The 20,205-nt window shown below is 39.7% G+C and overlaps 3 protein-coding genes across 3 annotated transcripts in view; 2 read left to right on the top strand and 1 right to left on the bottom strand.

Moving 5' to 3' along the window:
- Nucleotides 1-493: 493 nt before the first annotated feature.
- Nucleotides 494-9,564, top strand: LOC142977655 (uncharacterized). The gene is made up of 10 exons (XM_076121719.1): nucleotides 494-995; nucleotides 1,077-2,313; nucleotides 2,602-2,823; nucleotides 3,294-3,460; nucleotides 3,895-4,054; nucleotides 4,899-5,092; nucleotides 7,226-7,326; nucleotides 7,683-7,793; nucleotides 8,274-8,428; nucleotides 8,795-9,564. Exons 1-10 carry the CDS (start codon nucleotides 652-654, stop codon nucleotides 9,308-9,310), a joined length of 3,207 nt encoding a protein of 1,068 aa, XP_075977834.1. The 5' UTR covers nucleotides 494-651; the 3' UTR covers nucleotides 9,311-9,564.
- A 459-nt stretch (nucleotides 9,565-10,023) lies between these two features.
- c12.2 (von Willebrand factor A domain-containing protein c12.2) overlaps nucleotides 10,024-20,205 on the top strand; it is a 40,342-nt gene continuing 30,160 nt past the window's right edge. Inside the window, exons 1-5 of the mRNA XM_076121491.1 lie at nucleotides 10,024-10,341; nucleotides 10,885-11,008; nucleotides 11,762-11,897; nucleotides 12,410-12,577; nucleotides 13,270-13,434. Of these exons, the coding sequence (XP_075977606.1) occupies nucleotides 10,158-10,341; nucleotides 10,885-11,008; nucleotides 11,762-11,897; nucleotides 12,410-12,577; nucleotides 13,270-13,434 (777 nt within the window). The 5' untranslated portion in view covers nucleotides 10,024-10,157. The remainder of the gene's footprint in view (nucleotides 10,342-10,884; nucleotides 11,009-11,761; nucleotides 11,898-12,409; nucleotides 12,578-13,269; nucleotides 13,435-20,205) is intronic.
- Nucleotides 14,414-17,537, bottom strand: LOC142977483 (uncharacterized). Its single transcript, XM_076121380.1, has 2 exons — nucleotides 17,337-17,537; nucleotides 14,414-15,580 (listed from the first exon to the last, which is right to left on the bottom strand). Exon 2 carries the CDS (start codon nucleotides 15,470-15,472, stop codon nucleotides 14,414-14,416), a length of 1,059 nt encoding a protein of 352 aa, XP_075977495.1. The 5' UTR covers nucleotides 15,473-15,580; nucleotides 17,337-17,537.

Here is a 20,205-nt window from a genome sequence, read left to right as displayed (position 1 = left end):
CGTTGAACTCATCACTATTTTTCATACGTTTTACTACGTTTTATTTGATTACAACAAAATAGATCTTAGTACAAGGTAGTTTTGTATAACGTTAGATCATTATCTTAATAAATAGGTATCGTTTGTGTTATCAATTCTTGTCATGCAAATAAAGAAACGTAGCCTGGCATTTTCTTCTTGATATTAATTTTGTCTATGCCAGTTAGAGAAAAACAAAAGATTGGATGAAATAATTCTTGATTTTATTAATAATTAATGCTTAATTGTGATTTAAATAAACATATTTTTGTCTTTTAAATTTTAGAAAAACATATTAGGTCTTTCTTTTTGTATTATCAATCTCTACAGTCATTCGTTTCATGAATAAAGAATTTTTATATTTTTAGCATTAGAAAGAATGAAAAGGAAGATTGTGTACGGTTTTTAGACCTTACTAGAAAGAGAGAAGTAATGACTCAAAGCTCAATTTTGTTTTATGTCAAATATGACATTTATTCTTAAGACTGCTTGAGAATACGAAAGAAAAAACCTCCCTGAGGACGGAAAATAAACAATATCTCGATGCCACAAACATTTTAAGGGAAATATTGTTGGTTGTATTTGCCATTTAGGTTGTTCCAGTTTCAGTGATAGTTGGTCAATTCTAGAGATATGACTTCAGATGAGTCCGACGATGAACCATTGTCAGTTATTGCGGCTAACAAGAAGTTATTCCCTGAAAACTTCCCGGCTGAAACATCGATTTCGCCAGTGGTTCCAAAGAAGAAGAAAAGAAAATTGGCTCCTCCAAAAAGACTTCCAATTACTATAAAAATACATAAGACTGAACAGCCGCCAGTGATAGAGCGCCCCGCGGACGTTTGGCTGTACCTGAAGGATTTGAATCCTTCGGGGCCGTATAGCTGCTTACTGTGTCCTGAGTGGTTCATCAATAGATCTAAATGTATTCTTCACTACTGCCTGAATCATAAAAAAGATTTTTGTGGAATTTGTAGGTAAGTAGAAACAATAAACAGATTTATTATCATAAGCAGCTTCAAAATATCATGTCATATTGATGTATTTTTATATTTTAGGTACTTTGTGCCAGACAGGGAGGCTTGGTGGCATCATGTGAAGTTCCACACTCCATGGCCTTGCTCACAGTGCATTGAAAATTTTGAAACTGAGACAGAATTGCGACTTCATTTAAGAATAGTTCACCAGCTCGTACACTGTAGACTCTGTCATTTCAGAGTGTCTGATGGAGAGCTATATCAATCCCATCTATTCCAAAAGCATAATATTACAAATGTGGCTAATAAGGATGAAGAGAATCTTTGGGAGTTTGAATATGATGGCAGTCCTACCTTTTCATGTCTCTTATGTTCAAAGTCTGATAACCCAGTTAAAACTTTCTTCAATCACTATATGGGCTACCATCATTTTACATTGAAATGCTTCACAGGCCTGGTATCTGGGAGAGACCTTCCATTCATTGTGAATGGAGCTGAAGTTAGGACTGAGTTCATTGAGGAACAGTTAAAGCATCATCCTAGATATGGCTATGTAGATTTTGAGTTCAAGTATAGAAGTTATTTAGACAACGATCCAAACTTAGGTGATGCTAAAGACTTACTAAAAGTTCTTATACCAGAAATTAAGCAAGAAAATGTAAGTGGTGATGAAGGAAAAGCTCCCACTGGGAAACAGAAAGATGAGGACAGGCTAAAGACTTATGAAGGAGATGAAGACTATGACGTAACACTAACAGAATTGGTTATTTTAGAGAAATGCTACTTTGATTACATTAACCAAATACATATAGATCTAAATGCCAATTTGGTTCATGAACATTCCACTATTGACTATGAGAAGTCTACAGCTGATCTGACAATAGATATAACTTGTTCTCTGTGTAAAGAGTTGTTCAACAATGTGCATACCTTCCTGACTCATATGTTAAAGATGCACTGTTTTAAATACATACCTATATATTCATGTAGAGTGTGTGCAGCAACTTTTGACACTGTAAATGAGTTGGATAACCATGTCGCTCGTGAGTTGGGGGACTTTGACGATCTATGGATTTGTCAGTTCTGCGATAAGGAGTTTGACAACCGTGAACAAACAAGAAACCATTTGACGGAACATTGGGAGTTGTTAGAATTTGACAATTGTTTCAGCCCTCATTTGGGATTCAAGTGTACGTATTGTCCTACACTGTTTTGGCATGAAAGTGACAGGGAGGCTCATCAAGTGCGAGTTCATTTCTCTAAGAATAAGGAGCATTATTACAAGTGTGACCATTGCAACGAAGTGTTTGGAGATAAGGTATGAGTTGGTTACTTATTCTGTATATTTTATACTTATAATTGCTATTTCTAACTCCCACACTTACTATTAAACTAGTATTCTAATGTGTAAAGCTGCTAGCTGCTGCTACCAATAATTGACAACCCTAAAACTACAGTTCAATTGGAATCAGATAACAACAACAATCGTTTATGTTAGTGTCATGTGAAAACTAAACCTGTTCCTCCCACATGCAACAATAGCAATGTGCTGACCACAATTCATTCATATTTTTATCAAGCAAATAACATATACAATGCTCTACAGATCTGGTTCATTCACCACTACCTGTCAAGACACTCGACAGCAGACAAAGTTCCTCTCTACCTCATGAAGTGCACTCTATGTGCTCTCGTACTGCCCAATGCAGATGAGATGAGAGTGCACTTCAAGGCTGAACACCCTGAAGCTAAGAAGCTGTTCTGCTCATTAGACTCCTGCAAGTATAAACCTCTGAGCCATAGGAAGAGTTTCAAGCTTCATGTCCGGGTAAGATTTTGTATGTAAAGTTTTAAAGTACATATGGATACGGTGTATGCATAATAAGATTAGTTAGAGATAAGCTTACCACAGTCTGTCACCACAAATATTAAGTAAATAAATTAAACCTATTACACTCAAACTGCTGGGCAAAGGTCCTGTAATGAATAAAGGTAGGATAGCTTATCTTGTAGATAGTGTCAGAAATAATAGGTATGAAACATTTCATGTCTTGCCAAAATGTACTTGTAATGCTTATCAAGAACTAATTTAGCTTATATCCAGAACTTGTTTTCAAAACTTACAAGCCATTGGATGCTTAACTAGAAAAATAAATAGAAGTTCATCAAGCCTTTTGGCATATCTTCCTAACACAGACACTACTGCCTTCTAATAATAGGTACAAATAAACGAGGGTATTTATCAAAATAGCTCTTAAAATCAAACCAACAAGGTTGAAGGTATATATTTATGTGTAGACGATCCACAACCCTCGGTATCGCATAGAACGCAACATGGACTGCACGGTGTGCGGGCGTGAGTTCAACAGCTCGAGAGCGTGCGGCGCGCATATGGCACAAGCACACGGGCCTGGCAAGTTCAAGTGTAAACTGTGTGAAGAAGTGCTGCATACTATGGATGAAAGGTAGGATAAACTAGTATTCTATTATCCTGTATATTATTTTCGGCCATTTTTTTTTTCATTTCTGTAAAATTAAAGTATCCTGCAAGCTTTAGTATTCCTTAAAATTTCTCGAACGAATGCAAAGTTCGCAATGGTATTGTCTTAAGACCCAGGCAGTGCCATTTAAGCAACAGAAGAAATATAAGAAGCCAGAAATTGTCCACAATTACTTTATATTATTTCAATAGTAATAATATAATATATCCTATATGACAAGATGTATGGATGTGAATGGGGCAAGGGGAGTTCCCGCTCCCGTTCATCCTACCAATTGATCTTTGTTTACAACTATAAGGAAAAAGCGTGCTTTTATATACGCATGTATGTATAATAGATCTATTGAAACTTTTCCAAGAATTAGCACAAATATGAAATATTTCACATTTTGTTTGCAGGAAACTCCACTACCTCATCAGCCATCCTGGGCAGCACCCCTTCGAGTGTCCGGAGTGCGGCAAGTCGTTCCAATACAAATCCTCTCTGTACATGCACAAGCAAGAACATCAGCCCAATAAACAGAGCTATACTTGTACTTACTGTGGAAAAGTGTTCCTGGTGAGTTCTAGATATAATTCATAAATAATGGTAGCTTTCTTATTCACTAGCTGACCCGCGCAACTTCGCTTGCGTAACCTAAGAGAATGGGTCAAAATTTTCCCCGTTTTTGTAACATTTTTCGTTGCTACTCCGCTCCTAATGACTGTAGCGTGATGTTATATAGCCTATAGCCTTGCTCGATAAATGGGCTATCTAACACTGAAAGAATTTTTCAAATCGGACCAGTAGTTCCTGAGATTAGCGCGTTCAAACAAACAAACAAACAAACAAACTCTTCAGCTTTATTATATTAGTATAGATTAGTATAGATGAGCACTTAGTGTTTGGCAAAGTAAAAGATGTCCCGTATGTGTGTGTGATGCCCATAAGTAAAAATCATACTAAAAATCACTATTTCATGCTTATCACATGCAGATATGATGTTATTACACTTTGTCAGTAATTCAAAGGGCTCTTTGGTTGTGAAACAATGCCAACTACTTTTGCTGTGTTACATTGGAAACGTAGACATTAATAATTCGGTATAGAAAATTTAAATCTAGAGTGCGGTTTTTCTTCTATAACTTATATTGCTTTGTAAATGGTAGATGTACGCAAGAAACGTTGATGTAATAAGGGACGAGCCCATTGCACTATACCGACACGTTACCAAATTTCCGACTGTTGGGACTAGACACCGGGCAGTCAACGATGTAATAAATTTCTGTGTCCCACTGCCGAGCAAAAGCCGGTCCTTTAATTTCCAGTCCCCTGGACACGTTCCTTGGTGAACAACCGGATGCAACAATCGCCCGAGGGTACTGGAAATTCAAAGGTGGTAAAATATTTAATAATATTGCAGAAACGCGACTCGTTCCGCGAGCACGTGCAGATCCACGAGGGCCCGCGGCACGCGTGCTCGTACTGCCCCATGCGCTTCGTGCAGCGCTCCAACATGCTGCGCCACGAGCGCCGCCACACGGGCGAGCGGCCCTACGCCTGCCCGCACTGTCCCAGGAGCTTCGCCGACAAGGGCGCCTGTACTTCACACACCAGGTAATATTAGTATGCTCCAACATGCTGCGCCACGAGCGCCGCCACACGGGCGAGCGGCCCTACGCCTGCCCGCACTGTCCCAGGAGCTTCGCCGACAAGGGCGCCTGTACTTCACACACCAGGTAATATTAGTATGCTCCAACATGCTGCGCCACGAGCGCCGCCACACGGGCGAGCGGCCCTACGCCTGCCCGCACTGTCCCAGGAGCTTCGCCGACAAGGGCGCCTGTACTTCACACACCAGGTAATATTAGTATGCTCCAACATGCTGCGCCACGAGCGCCGCCACACGGGCGAGCGGCCCTACGCCTGCCCGCACTGTCCCAGGAGCTTCGCCGACAAGGGCGCCTGTACTTCACACACCAGGTAATATTAGTATGCTCCAACATGCTGCGCCACGAGCGCCGCCACACGGGCGAGCGGCCCTACGCCTGCCCGCACTGTCCCAGGAGCTTCGCCGACAAGGGCGCCTGTACTTCACACACCAGGTAATATTAGTATGCTCCAACATGCTGCGCCACGAGCGCCGCCACACGGGCGAGCGGCCCTACGCCTGCCCGCACTGTCCCAGGAGCTTCGCCGACAAGGGCGCCTGTACTTCACACACCAGGTAATATTAGTATGCTCCAACATGCTGCGCCACGAGCGCCGCCACACGGGCGAGCGGCCCTACGCCTGCCCGCACTGTCCCAGGAGCTTCGCCGACAAGGGCGCCTGTACTTCACACACCAGGTAATATTAGTATGCTCCAACATGCTGCGCCACGAGCGCCGCCACACGGGCGAGCGGCCCTACGCCTGCCCGCACTGTCCCAGGAGCTTCGCCGACAAGGGCGCCTGTACTTCACACACCAGGTAATATTAGTATGCTCCAACATGCTGCGCCACGAGCGCCGCCACACGGGCGAGCGGCCCTACGCCTGCCCGCACTGTCCCAGGAGCTTCGCCGACAAGGGCGCCTGTACTTCACACACCAGGTAATATTAGTATGCTCCAACATGCTGCGCCACGAGCGCCGCCACACGGGCGAGCGGCCCTACGCCTGCCCGCACTGTCCCAGGAGCTTCGCCGACAAGGGCGCCTGTACTTCACACACCAGGTAATATTAGTATGCTCCAACATGCTGCGCCACGAGCGCCGCCACACGGGCGAGCGGCCCTACGCCTGCCCGCACTGTCCCAGGAGCTTCGCCGACAAGGGCGCCTGTACTTCACACACCAGGTAATATTAGTATGCTCCAACATGCTGCGCCACGAGCGCCGCCACACGGGCGAGCGGCCCTACGCCTGCCCGCACTGTCCCAGGAGCTTCGCCGACAAGGGCGCCTGTACTTCACACACCAGGTAATATTAGTATGCTCCAACATGCTGCGCCACGAGCGCCGCCACACGGGCGAGCGGCCCTACGCCTGCCCGCACTGTCCCAGGAGCTTCGCCGACAAGGGCGCCTGTACTTCACACACCAGGTAATATTAGTATGCTCCAACATGCTGCGCCACGAGCGCCGCCACACGGGCGAGCGGCCCTACGCCTGCCCGCACTGTCCCAGGAGCTTCGCCGACAAGGGCGCCTGTACTTCACACACCAGGTAATATTAGTATGCTCCAACATGCTGCGCCACGAGCGCCGCCACACGGGCGAGCGGCCCTACGCCTGCCCGCACTGTCCCAGGAGCTTCGCCGACAAGGGCGCCTGTACTTCACACACCAGGTAATATTAGTATGCTCCAACATGCTGCGCCACGAGCGCCGCCACACGGGCGAGCGGCCCTACGCCTGCCCGCACTGTCCCAGGAGCTTCGCCGACAAGGGCGCCTGTACTTCACACACCAGGTAATATTAGTATGCTCCAACATGCTGCGCCACGAGCGCCGCCACACGGGCGAGCGGCCCTACGCCTGCCCGCACTGTCCCAGGAGCTTCGCCGACAAGGGCGCCTGTACTTCACACACCAGGTAATATTAGTATGCTCCAACATGCTGCGCCACGAGCCTAGAAACCTTTAGTAAAGCTGTCAATTTACTCAACCACCAGCATACAGAAAGAAGAAGCAGTACAGAGGGCACTCAGTCGAAACGCCCGACTGGGATTCTTATCTTCAGTGAAGTTTTAAATATGCCGTTGTTGTTGTTTCAGAACGCATTTGAAGAACACATCGTACGCGTGCATGTACTGCGGCAAGACGTTCGTGCAGAAGTCTAAGTTGACGTATCATATTAGGAAGCATACGGGCGAGAGTAAGTCACATAAATAAATAGAACTTTAGTTATTTTACAGTTAAACTGAATTTGTCTCGAATCCAAGTGTTCTGGTGGTGTCTAAACGTAAACTTTAACTATTATGAACTGATGCTCCCGCAACATTAAGCCCCGATTTACAAAAGAGTTATACCACTTTTATACGTTACTCGAAGCGGGCAAAATTTCTCCGGGCAAGGGCAGTATTGAGAGAAATATTTCAGAAAGTTATTTCGTTTTTTTGTTGTAATGAAAGACAGTTTCGAGCTTCGAGGATAATGCCAGGCCTTTTTAGTAGTCATAAACTGTTGAATTTGATAAAATTAAAAATATTTAAATAATATCTTTGTTCACAGATCTAGAAACATGTCCGGTGTGCGCCAAGTTGTTCACGAGCGCGTGTTCGTTGCGCGAACACATGAAGATACATAACCAGAAGAAGGCTACAGTCAAATGTCCATTGTGCGGTGAGTTTCAGAGATTTAAGTTTACTATTTTTAGTACTACAACTGTATGAGTTGTACCGTAATAAAGATAAGCATCTGTTAAGCGGCTGTCCTAGTGGTGGTACAATTCGAAAATATGCCGAAACACTCGAAGAATATTTGTTTACCTTTGTGTATGAGTTTTTTTTTTCAAAACCGTATTTGGTTAGGTTATGTATTATGTCTCTAACTCTACACTACACTCTATTTAAATTTCTCCGCATAAAGAAATGTAATAAATAACTACATCCAGACCCGAAACAACTATTTGTGGATCGCACAAATATTTGTACAGCATGGGAATCGAACTCACGATCACCCGACGCACTGGTAGTGGCATGCACGACCATCTTAACCACTACGCTGTGGAGGGCGTCAGTCAAGCAACCAATAACCACATACATTACACCTAGTAATATCGCCTGTATCTCCATATAACTAAAGTTGTTATGCCTCCCACAGACCGCAAGTACCAAGACGAGCGCTACATGCTGCGCCACCTGCGCACGTCGCACACGCGCGCGCGCCACGCCTGCCCGCTGTGCGGCAAGATGCTCACCAGCGCCGCGGGGCTGCGCCACCACGTGGTCACGCATAGCAACCTCAAGACATTCCGGGTGAGACTTACTATATACTTCGCCCGACTTTAGTTATCCCCTTTTCTACAGTATTTTTTATTACCACTCTACTCCTATTAGCCATAGCTTGATGTTTTAAAGTGTACCTCAATAAATGGACTATTCAACATAATTTAACAGCATAACTGTTTTTTTTTTACTCGATTTAGTAGTTTTTGTGATAAACATGTTCAATCAAACAAACACTTCAGCTTTGTAATAATTGTATAAATTCTCCGATGACCGACCTACATTCAACACTGTCTATAGCTTTGCAAAATTTCTCATAATAATTTAACGATATTTCATTCCACTGCGCCGCTTTAGCAAAAGGGACTTCTTATTAAATACTTGTTTCTTTTCCAGTGTAAGATGTGTCCAAAAGCATACTCAGTGAAGAGAACGATGCTCAAACACTTCCGTAGACGGCACGGCTTCAAAGGCACGGAACCAAACATAAAAGACTTCTACAGGCGATTGGAACCAAGAGAATGCAACCTCGGCCTTGAAGAAGACGTCATGACCAGCATCTTCGGACCACCGAAGAAAATAATGAACGAATTACTAATGGGAGACTTTGTTACACTAGCTAATATGGAAAGACAAAAAAGGGAGGCAGAGTTAACTGAACCAGGACCCGAAATGGACGACGAAGATGAAGATGATGAACAAAAAGAAGATTCCAAATCTGATTCTGATGAAGAGAAGAGTGAAAAGGACAACGCTAATACAGACAGTGAGAAAGAAAGAGACGTCAAACCTCACATTGTCAAAATTGAAACGAAAGATTACAATGAATGTGAACAAGAATTGGAACCTACTGATTTTGTTAGCGTTAAAATTGAACCTATGGATGATGAAACTAATCAGGAAGTTGATTGAAATGTGTTTCTCTCTCTTTCTCTCTCTGTTTTATAGATGTAGTATCTTTTGTCTCTTTTCTCCAATATTAGTCTAAGATTTTTATGAAGATAGTATAAGTTTATAAGTCTTAGTAAATTATAACTAGCAATCTTTGTTTCGTATAAAATAAGCAATGTTATGTTAAATAATAAGTGCATTAAGTAGATTTTGTTTTATTTTAATAGATGTTATATATTTTTTTGCATTTGTCAGAAATATAGTTGTCCCCTCTATTTACTTCTTTCATTTAAAACCTCTAACCTCTTTATACCTCTAAGACACGAGGGCCAAGTTCCTAGAGAAAAGCTAGATATTTTTTTGTGAGCTACACATTGTCTAAACGAAGGCGTTGGCAGATGGGTGTATAAAATACACGATTTCGCAACTTATAATGGTTCTTTAAAGGTGGAGCGAGCCCATTGCCATATACTGGGCACGTAACCGAACTCCGGGCTACTGTTTTGAAAATGTTCTAATAAAAATTAGAAAATCGAACCAGAGGATTCTGGATGGCAGTCACATAAAAGCACAGATAAGTTTTGAACATGAAAACTCCTCAATATTAAAAACTAAGATAGCGGTTGTATACTCAAATATACTCCAAAGGTAAACTCATTGATCGTGAATAACGAAACGTTGCGATCAGCTGCAAGTAGTGATAATAATGTCACTTTGACACATAGACACAAGTAGGTTAGTTAGACTTTGACCTAGTGATTATTGCGATTTTTTAAATAACCATTCATATATAAAAATTGCAATGGCTTAAATAGTATAATCACTACTGTAAATAATAATTTTGTAAGAGTTACAAGTGTATACAATCATGTATAACCCCGCAGTAACCGTGCGAAGAATCGATGTTTTGATTCGCATTTTAGGCAATCGTAAAGTGATTTTAAGTGCAAATCCAGTGAGAGCGTATTCTAGTGAAGATAAAGTGACTATAGGCGATGTCAGCAAGGAGATCAAAGACCCAAAAAAGGTTGAATATGTGCCCAGGAAGTATTGTAAGTATTTACATTGAACTTTGTTTTTATAACCTAAACACTAACTTGTTTTTATTTTTTTTATGAAACTTTGGAGTCTTTATGGAAACAAGAAAAGTCTATCTGAATTTACAGATTTGTTAAAGTATATAATTATTTAAAAAAAGCAGTTATAAGGAAGTTAATTTAATCAGTTAATGAAATTTCAATGTTCAACTTCTAAAATTCAACTGAGCCTTTGTTTGTTTAACTAAACTTGGCTGAAGTTTAGTAGTAGAATAGTCATACCTAATAAATTTATTACATTTTGAATTTTTCTATAATGAAATTATCTAACCCCATACTTAAGTTATGGATAGCTGGCTTTTTATTTATTATTACATAATTAATTATTAAATGTAATTAGACAATTCACCCAAGATACAGGCATGATAATAATATATTTTTTCTGGAAATAATCATGTTCATCTTTTTTAACTCTTTATTTAATAATTTATGATCACTTACAAATATGTAGGGTTATCTACCTTATGTATAAGATCTTGCAAAAACATAAATTTTCAGTGACAATAGAAGATGCAGAGATAAAGTCTTTATCACAGAGCACATTAAGAAACTTAAGATGGATGATGCAGAAGGATTTACTTGGACAAGACATGTTTTTGTTAGGCAGGCCAGGACCAAGCAGGTAAATCAAAATATAACTAAATAAAAGAACTTTTCATCTTAAATTAGATTTTATTTTGTCCCATTATCCCACTGTTGGGTGTGTATCTCCTCTTAAAGGAGGGAGGGAATATACCTTGAGTCCACCACACTGGCTAAGTGTGGGTTGGGGTCTATGTTGCATGCCCTTAAGAAATGTGTTTAACAATTTTAGACAAGCAAACTTAAGTAAAATATGAGAATAGTTTAGATATATAAAGAAGCCAATGATTTTGCACTTATTTTACGCTTCAGTCACCTAAAACAGTTGATGCAGATAAGATAAATGCTCACAAGGCCATCATTTTATGATCAAATTTAATGACTTATTAATCATGATCTCTTGCTATACTATGAAGTTTTATCGAGAAATTACATATATTATGTAAACTGATAAGGTGTTTGTAAAAATAGGAATATACAAGTTACTATTATATTTTTATAAATTGAAAAGTAATTAACAATTTAGTGGCTCTAATAGCCAATTACACTCGCCGGTCGGTAAATGATCTGTGGGTTAAGGAACTCTTGGTGTGGTCATTCCATAGATGGACCGCTAAATGGTATTTGAATTGAGTGTCTTTGTGCTTCGGATAGGACGTAAAAAGCCGGCCCCGATAGCTATCAATTAAGATAACAGTCTATAAACCCTTTACTGACCGGTGTGCGCAACTGGTTATGGGCGCCTAGAAATGGCTATAAGATAACAGAATACAACCAACATTAACCATTTTAGGAGAAAAGTGGCTCTACAATATTTAGAGCTGACACAACGTGAGCTGGAGTATGTTGCTCTATCTCGCGACACCACAGAGGCAGACCTCAAGCAAAGGAGAGAGATTCAGAGTTCTACTGCTAAATATTTTGATCAGGTATGAACAAGCCGCTTTTTATTTTAGATAACGTGTAGACTGATGGTGAAGTATTGGATTGATGGCGAAACTCATTTATCGCACAAAAAACCTTTGACGATAACGATTATACGATTACCAATCACAAAGTGTTAGATGTTATTTCAGTTAAAAAGAGGTATTAGGTATTCCAAATACTCTCAGTAGTAAACCAGATGCGTAAATTCTGAATATGCCAATTTGTAACAAAAGTGCTGCTGCTACAAAACTATCGGCTAGTCAGGAAAATGTATTACTGCATGTCCCGCTCCAGGGAGGAGCGGGGGTCTGTCGAGCTCATTAGCCGGCTAGGCGTCCCGGCTTTTAAATTTGGGCATACTAACTAAAAACCTGACGGTGCCTCTGCGTTCCAGATTAACGGCTAGCCTACCTAATTTGTTAAGAAAAATTAACGCTATGTTTTAGATCACCAAGCTCTTTATCATTATTTTACCCAGTTTCTTTGATCTAAAAGCGTGTTTTATTTTGACCAGAGTGCCGTCCGCGCAGCAGTGGAAGGCCGTGTCCTGGTGCTGGAAGGCATAGAGAAAGCAGAGCGCAACGTATTACCAGTGCTAAATAATTTGCTCGAAAATAGGGAGATGCATCTCGAAGATGGCAGGTTTCTAGTGCCAGCGTCCAGATACGATAAATTGTTGGAGGTGAGCCAATAAACTTTAGTATGAATGGATATGATTGAAGATACTTGTATGTACCTACTATCTGAAGTTGACAAACTATATATCGCACTAAGAACACAATAGTACTGACATGGACAACTTTTTGTATGTTTTTTACTTAAGAGCAACTTTTAAGATAATAATAGGTACTAAGTGTTTAACAGCAAAGCAAGTCGCGATGGAATTTCATTAAGTTTCCTACACACGATAAATGGCTTATTCGATTAGGAACTTAACTAAGTATGATAATGTCATAAATACTTGTTAGATAATATAAAAACGTCTGGTCTGGAATAATTTTGTCCTTAGAGACTGCTTACGCCCAATCTAATCTATTGTCCAATATAACCAATTAAATACTGATTACTTATATCAAACCTGTATTTATTAACTGCACGTTTGGCGCAGTGGTTAAAGTGGTCACCTCGCCGCAATTATCGTAGCGCCGTGTGTCGTGGATTTGAATCCCACCCGGAACAATTTTTTGTGTGATGAGCACGAGTATCTGTTCTGAGCCTGGTTGTGAATTATCTACATTTAAGTATGTATTTAGAAGTATATAAGTATGTTTATCAGTTATTTGGTTACCATAGTACAAGCTTTGCTTAATTTGGAATCAAATGTCCGTGTGTGAGTTGTCCAATGATATTTATTTATTTATTTTATTTAACAAGGAACATGGTGCTGAAGAAGTATCTCGCTGGCGTTTGGTCCGTGTTGACGAGAACTTCAGGGTGATAGCACTAGGTCTGCCAGTGCCAAGGTACAGTGGACAGCCTCTCGACCCGCCCTTAAGGTCCCGGTTCCAAGCCAGAGATGTCGCTACCATCGGCTTTGGGGTAAGTTAAACATAAACTTTATATAGAACTAAATATCTTCTGCTCCTGAAAAATCTTTGAATACTAAGAAAATCTTTAACTGCGGATAAAGATTTTAAGTTTTTTCTGAGTAAAATGTGTCCTGTACCAGGTACCAAATTTCGTTAAAATCTTATAAATAGTTTCTGCGTGAAAGAGTAGTAAACATCCATCCAAATATTTTCTCATTGAAACTTTCGTTTGAAAACCTCCTATTTAGAAAGAAAGAGTACCTTTACGCAGCGGTGGGACACTCAAATAAGCAGGTCGGCAAGAAAGTCACAAGTCAGAGACGTAATCTGCTACCTCTTTTGTCGTATTGCGTCTTGAGCTGCCCGTCCACTGCATTGGAATCGAAGCGTACGGACAGTAAGGATTTGTTGCTTTATATTAATTTCTATGGTACTGCGTCTATAGGATCGGCATTTAGGTGCCATAGAAATTAATACAAAGTGACAGATCCTTACGATCCATAAGTTCCGATTTCGACGCAGCAACTAGACGTGCAGCTTTATCGGGTTCAACAGTTTAGCCGTAAGACAGACAAACAGAGTATGTTTCGCATGTTCTTTGTACATAATTTATTTTTCAAATGTCAATGAATATCGACAAAGTTCGTTTGCTCTTTAACTATTTGTTTTCTAAAATAAAAAATATGGATGTTAGTTCAAGTACGAGTAGTTTGCGAATTAAGTTATTAGCATAAAGTAATAAACGTCAGTATGCTACGATAAAGTTTTATTTTGTTGCCTTTTTCAGTCAACGGCTTAAAAGTCAACGTACTCTGACGACTATAGACTAGAAATGTATAGACCTGTTACCTAACGAATAAAAAAATATAATTACATTGGGTATATGAGAGGAGAGAGACTTACCTTTGTAGACATCACTAAAAGGTGTATCAAAAATATAAAGTTCCTCGTGTCTTGGTTTCACTGTAAATAACAGACACACTGAGATTTCACACTTTATTATTCAATAGCTTAAAAGAGGGTTGAGACAATAAACTCTCGGTCCTACTAGTCGTAGTAGACTCCAGTTTCTTCGGCAGCTCCGGCATGAATATATGCACTTGTCTCTTAGGGTTTTTACTCACATCAGGGATCAACTTTTTGCTAAGCATTTCAGCATACTGCTTTTCCACAGCACTCTTTTCGTTAATAACCTTTTGCCGCGTCTCGACGACGTTAGTTCTATAGTCTCTGGGCTTTATTTTGTTGAAGTTGTCTTTTATTTTGGCACTGGTCTCGTGCCGTGGCGTGATCTTTGCGTTCCGTGACTGTCGCGCGTAGTTCTCGATCGTGTTCGCGGACGTCGGCACATAAAAATCGTGCCGATCGATAATGCTATTTTGTTGCGCTTTTGAACTGTCCCCCCCTTTCGGCGTCGTTCTCCCTCCCTCCTTACGTATGTCGATTGCTGTTTTCGATTTCGTCAAGTTGTGCCGACGTTGCAACTCCGGCCAGCTGTGACGCGGCTGTGTCATCCTCTCCACGTTCTCCGGCGCCAACAAATCTATTTTACCCGCTAAGTCTAGCCATTGAAGCACCCTTTCAGATAGTTCCGTGTTTTCCGGGACGTCGACTCTCGTCGTCTTATTTGTTCGTAAATGCCTCATGGTAGAGTCTAGACTCTCACAGCTGCTGCGACTAGTTTCCGTCAACGGTTGTGGATGCGCTTTCACTACAAGTCCGTCGTCTGATTCCTGTTCTATATCACGCAAGTTCAATCTTTCCACGTCCTCATGGGACGCCGGTGTCGGTCTGTTATTGATTCTGGACTTCCCGCTAGTGATGACAAGGTTCAGTTTTCTCAGACAGTCTTGGAGATCGTCCGTGTGGTGACTGAGTCTCGAGCTCTTGGACTTGTTAGTGGCGCAGCTCGCGGACGAGTTGGGCCGGCGCCGTTTGAGTTTGAGGAGGTAGGGGTCGTCTTGCGTGAGGATGGCGTGTCTGAAGCCGCCCACCCACACGGTGCGGACGTACATAGGCCGCTGGGAAGACTGCCACAGCACGGGCATGTTCCCACTCGAGCTAACGGCCAGCGACACGCGTCACGCGACCGTTTCTATTAGCGGCACTCCCCCGGCTCATAATTGATTCGTATCATCTATCGCGACGCTCGGCTTCTGCAAAAAATGGCAGTTTTATTTGATGGCTTTTGTCAATGGGTTGTAGTATTGTAGTTTTTATGTCAAGGATAAGGTTTCGTTTGGTGAATGGAATAGATACTAGGCTCCAATCAAATGGCAGCTTTATTAAAAGTAAATCTTGTGCAAATAATTAAATATTCATCTGGTTACAATATAACCTAATAAAGAGCGAGAAAACCAACTCAAAACAAAACTAACGCGACATCAAAAGTGTCATAAACAATCATACAAGTATTTCAAGTCCGACATTCTCAGAAATCATTGTTAAAATTCATAAGTCTGGCAACAAAAGTAAAAAAGTAACTAATCGTTGTGTCGGCTCATTATGCACTCGGCCTGTTGCTTACAAATTGTTTCCTTCGCTTCGCCTACTAACCGTTAATCACTTGTAACGTAAGGCATTCCTTAAACAACCGTAAATGTTTTGCATAGACTTGTATTTTTAGTTTTTTATATGTTAGATTTAAAATGGACTTATACGTGTTTAGTTATGTTGGTGTATAGGATTGCAAAGTGTTTTGTGTGTCTAATTATTTGTTCTGACTTTAGCGAGAATTACGTTTAGAAATCTAATGTGTAAAAGTACAATGAGTTAAGTCTGCTTGCCGTTCTTCATATCGATAAGTAATAATAATTACTCTAATGTGAGAAGAATCTTTATATTTATAATGGTTTTAACTCCCTGTCAAATAACACACAAATAATACACATAGGTAAAGCTATTTATTTTGTCAAAACAGACTGACAAAAACAATTGAGGGTTTTCCCCTAAACACAGCCGTTTCAAAAATATCTCTTTAAAAAACAGACGCATTATTTTTCCTGCCATCTTTTAAGTAATTGTCAAAACATTGAGTTCATTGCCTTCCCCGTTTAAATCATTAAAACAATACATAAGTCTGTCACGTTATTTAATTCCCCCATAATATATTGTTGGTCGTAAATTCGTTGGTACCTCAACGTGACAATGATTGATAGTGGGGAGGACGCAACGCCATTGTCAAAGTTAACACGATGATAATAAATTGTTGAGGGCCTTTTTGTTATGCAAGTTTTTAATGCATGGTGTTTTGTTATGGTTTAATAACGGCCATCTACATTTAAGTTTCTTGCTAGCTTTTCTCATAAGGTTTTCCCCCCTTTCCGAGTTAGTGGTAGATTCAGTAATTGTAACGACTATCATAAGTGTCAATATTCGACCTATGTTAAGTGTAGTACACTTGTGTTCTGACAGTGTTCTGACGAATTTAATGCGATCATATTTGATCGAATACAATTGATATGATCATATTTTGCTAATTAGATGACAGTAACACAAAAAAGCTTAATAAATACCAATTTAAAATTTTGAAATGTATAATAAAGGAAATCATGTTTGTCGTTCCTTTCATCTTCTGGTGAAAGAATTTACAAGGTTTGAAACAACCTGAATTATATTTGCGTTAAAACGTGGTTTTAAAATCATTGTTACGTTTCGACTTAAGATTTAAGTAATTGCTTTTAAATTCTATAAATATTTTTTAATCAGTTACCGTAATATATCAGAGAGTTGAAATATATTATGAATATAATTTATAAATTGTAAAACATCGGGGTTTTTTGTAGTAAGTTAAGATAGTGTACATTGTTTTCCATATCAACATAAAACATTGACCCATGCAAGTGTAAATATAATTGTGTTTCTCACAATGCACTGTAAAACACCAAGAATAACATTGCTTGCAATACTCACAATCAATCAAAAATCCTCTACAAAACAGCTACGAGCCCGTAGCATATTCGTAGACCATCTACGCTCCGTAGCAGTCCTCTACGAATCACATCACAAACAAAATAAACCCCGGTTCATACGATACGTTATCACAATACGTATTAATTTGTATTTATTATTTTCGTATATTTGTATTTGGTTCGAAGAAACGTCGTTGCTTATTTCCTTATGCTTAGTGACTGGTCGTCGCGAGTCGGCCGCGAGCAGTTTTGTCGTGAACTAAGGCTGGGTGCACACGCGATGACACAATAATTCGGGTTTAAGGTTGAATATATTACATGTGTCAAGTTGTGTTCGTGAATCTTTGCGGAATGTACGAAGTGCTGTTTCTAAATTGTTTGTTTAATTGTTATTGTTCTTAGTTATTTTGTGTTTTGATTAATGTTTCTGTTTAAGGCGTAGAGTTTTTTAAACAAAATGTAACAAAAAAGACTATGACAGTATTTTATGCACACATTAATGAAGGTCGAAGGGAGTACCGTTTAAATCTATTTCTAAAAATTTGTTGTTATTGTCATTAAACGTCAATAAACAAATTTGGTGATTGGTGCATTCTTAAACAAAATCGGATATAAGAAACGTTTTCTTTTGCATAATATCTTAGTCTGTTTAAATACCTTTTTTTTTTTTTTTTTTTTACAATTCACACACGGTAATTTGATTCCAAACTAAGCAGAGCTTGTACTATGGTAACCAAATAACTGATAAACATACTTATATACTTCTAAATATATACTTATATAGATAATTAGACAACCAGGCTCAGAACAAATACTCGTGCTCATCACACAAAGATTTGTCCCGGGTAGGATTCGAACCCACCACACGCGGCACTACGGTTGTTGCGGCGAGGTGACCGCTTAAACCACTGCGCCAAACGTGCAGTTAAAAACCTTAAAAGTTAAAACCTTAATATTAAGTTGTTAACCTAGTTAAAGTTTCTCATTCAACCAAACCCTTCCTAAACCTACTGTAGTTACATTCTTTTTACATTGATACAACCTTTCCTAAAGGCCAAAAAGCTAGACTATCTCAATAAATATTTTAAAACCGTGATTGTGTTCTAGGTCTTACAATTGTAAAATTAATTCTGTAATAGACTAGACATCGTGTCGTATGCTTTGTTCTATTTGACTTGGTACCTATTGTTCAGTTGCGGTTCAAATTATAATTGATTATAATGGTCTATTATCAAATTCCACAGTAATTACTCTGGTATTTACTTTATTTATTTGTTTTTGAATATTTAAATTATAGGCGTTGGAAAAATATTGAATGTTGTTAAAGAAACCATGTTATAACTTTTCAATATTTACATATCGGTCACAGGACGTAACCTTGCTTTCACCTAATCGGTTGGAAAAAAACAATGAGATATGGGACTTTTTACATTAACAAGCAAGTCAGATGATACTTAAGCTGCTACTTGATATATATATGTGCGTTGAAAAACCTTACGATGGCTTGACAAATTATTACTACACTAGAGAATACAAAATTTAATAAAACATTTAAGACATGGGCACTTTCACAAATTCCTATAAGGTTTATGCAAGGTTTCATTTTGCCCTCAAAGCCTTATCTTTACAGAGACAGTCGAACAAGAACCTCGTATTAATAGGTCACATTATATTTGAATTCAAAACGGTTGTAGAAGGCACGCGGTAATACCATAACTTACGACATATTCTCTAAATCTTTGATAACCATCAGCCTAGTCACATGACAGAAACATCCAAACATCTACAACGATATTTTAACCGTCGCATTATTCAATCTAAGAATAGACCCCCGGTTTTGCCCATTTCTAGTAAGAAACACGACATCCAACAGCAATTATTCGAATGACTCCTGTCGTGCGACAGATAGTTATCTATACTAATATTATAAAGCTGAAGAGTTTGTTTGTTTGAACGCGCTAAACTCAGGAACTACTGGTCCAATTTGGATACTGGTCCTATAGGCTATATATCATCACGCTACGACCAATAGGAGCAGAGCAGCAGCAAAAAATGTTACAAAAACGGGGAAAATTTTTACTCATTCTCTCTTATGTGACGCAAGCGAAGTTGCGCGGGTCAGCTAGTTTATTCATAAAGTATTAATGTACTGCAAATTTTGCATAAATTCGATAACTTTTGCATAATTTTGGATGGTACAAATATCGGTGGTTTTAGACCAAACTGTTTGCAGCACGGAACATTAAGTTTTATGACTGAAAATAAGTAGTTTGGTGAACTCAGTTCGGAGTTTGTGTTAAAAGGTTTAGTGCCGATGTTATCGTTGATTATACGGCGGCTATTAACGACTTGATGTGCTGTAAAACGCTGTTTCATATTTAGCTGTGTAGTGCTCGGTTTTGTATCAATTTGATATTTTGTTGCTATGTCCAAAATTTCTTCAAAAGACCTCCCACGCAAGTGGTTAATGGCCCAAATCTGATGCAACACATCAATGACTCTTCGGAATTATGTGCGTATTAGATTTAATTATCACTTATTCCAACGGAGAAGGAAACCATCGTGATGCAACTTGAGAATGCGAAAGTCCGCACTTGGTAGACTTATGGCCTAACCCCGCCCTCATTGCAAGGGGAGACACTTGTCCAGCGGTGGGACAGTAATAGTTGTTGTGTTATGTTATTTCCTTTTTGTCATCTTAAATCATCATTATATTATTTTACTCAAACCGTCAACGGATTATACTCTAAAAACTTCCTCTGTAATACGTCTATTACTTAAAAACAACAATAACATTTAAATGTATGAGATTATTTCAAACAGCTTCACCCGGTTAGCGTTAGCTTCATTGTTATAAAATAATGTGACGA

The sequence above is a fragment of the Anticarsia gemmatalis genome, chromosome 13, assembly GCF_050436995.1.
Source record: "Anticarsia gemmatalis isolate Benzon Research Colony breed Stoneville strain chromosome 13, ilAntGemm2 primary, whole genome shotgun sequence".
NCBI classification, from domain to species: Eukaryota; Metazoa; Arthropoda; class Insecta; order Lepidoptera; family Erebidae; genus Anticarsia; species Anticarsia gemmatalis.
The sequence above is the reverse complement of the archived record's forward strand: the minus strand, read 5'-3'. Positions and strand labels throughout refer to the sequence as shown.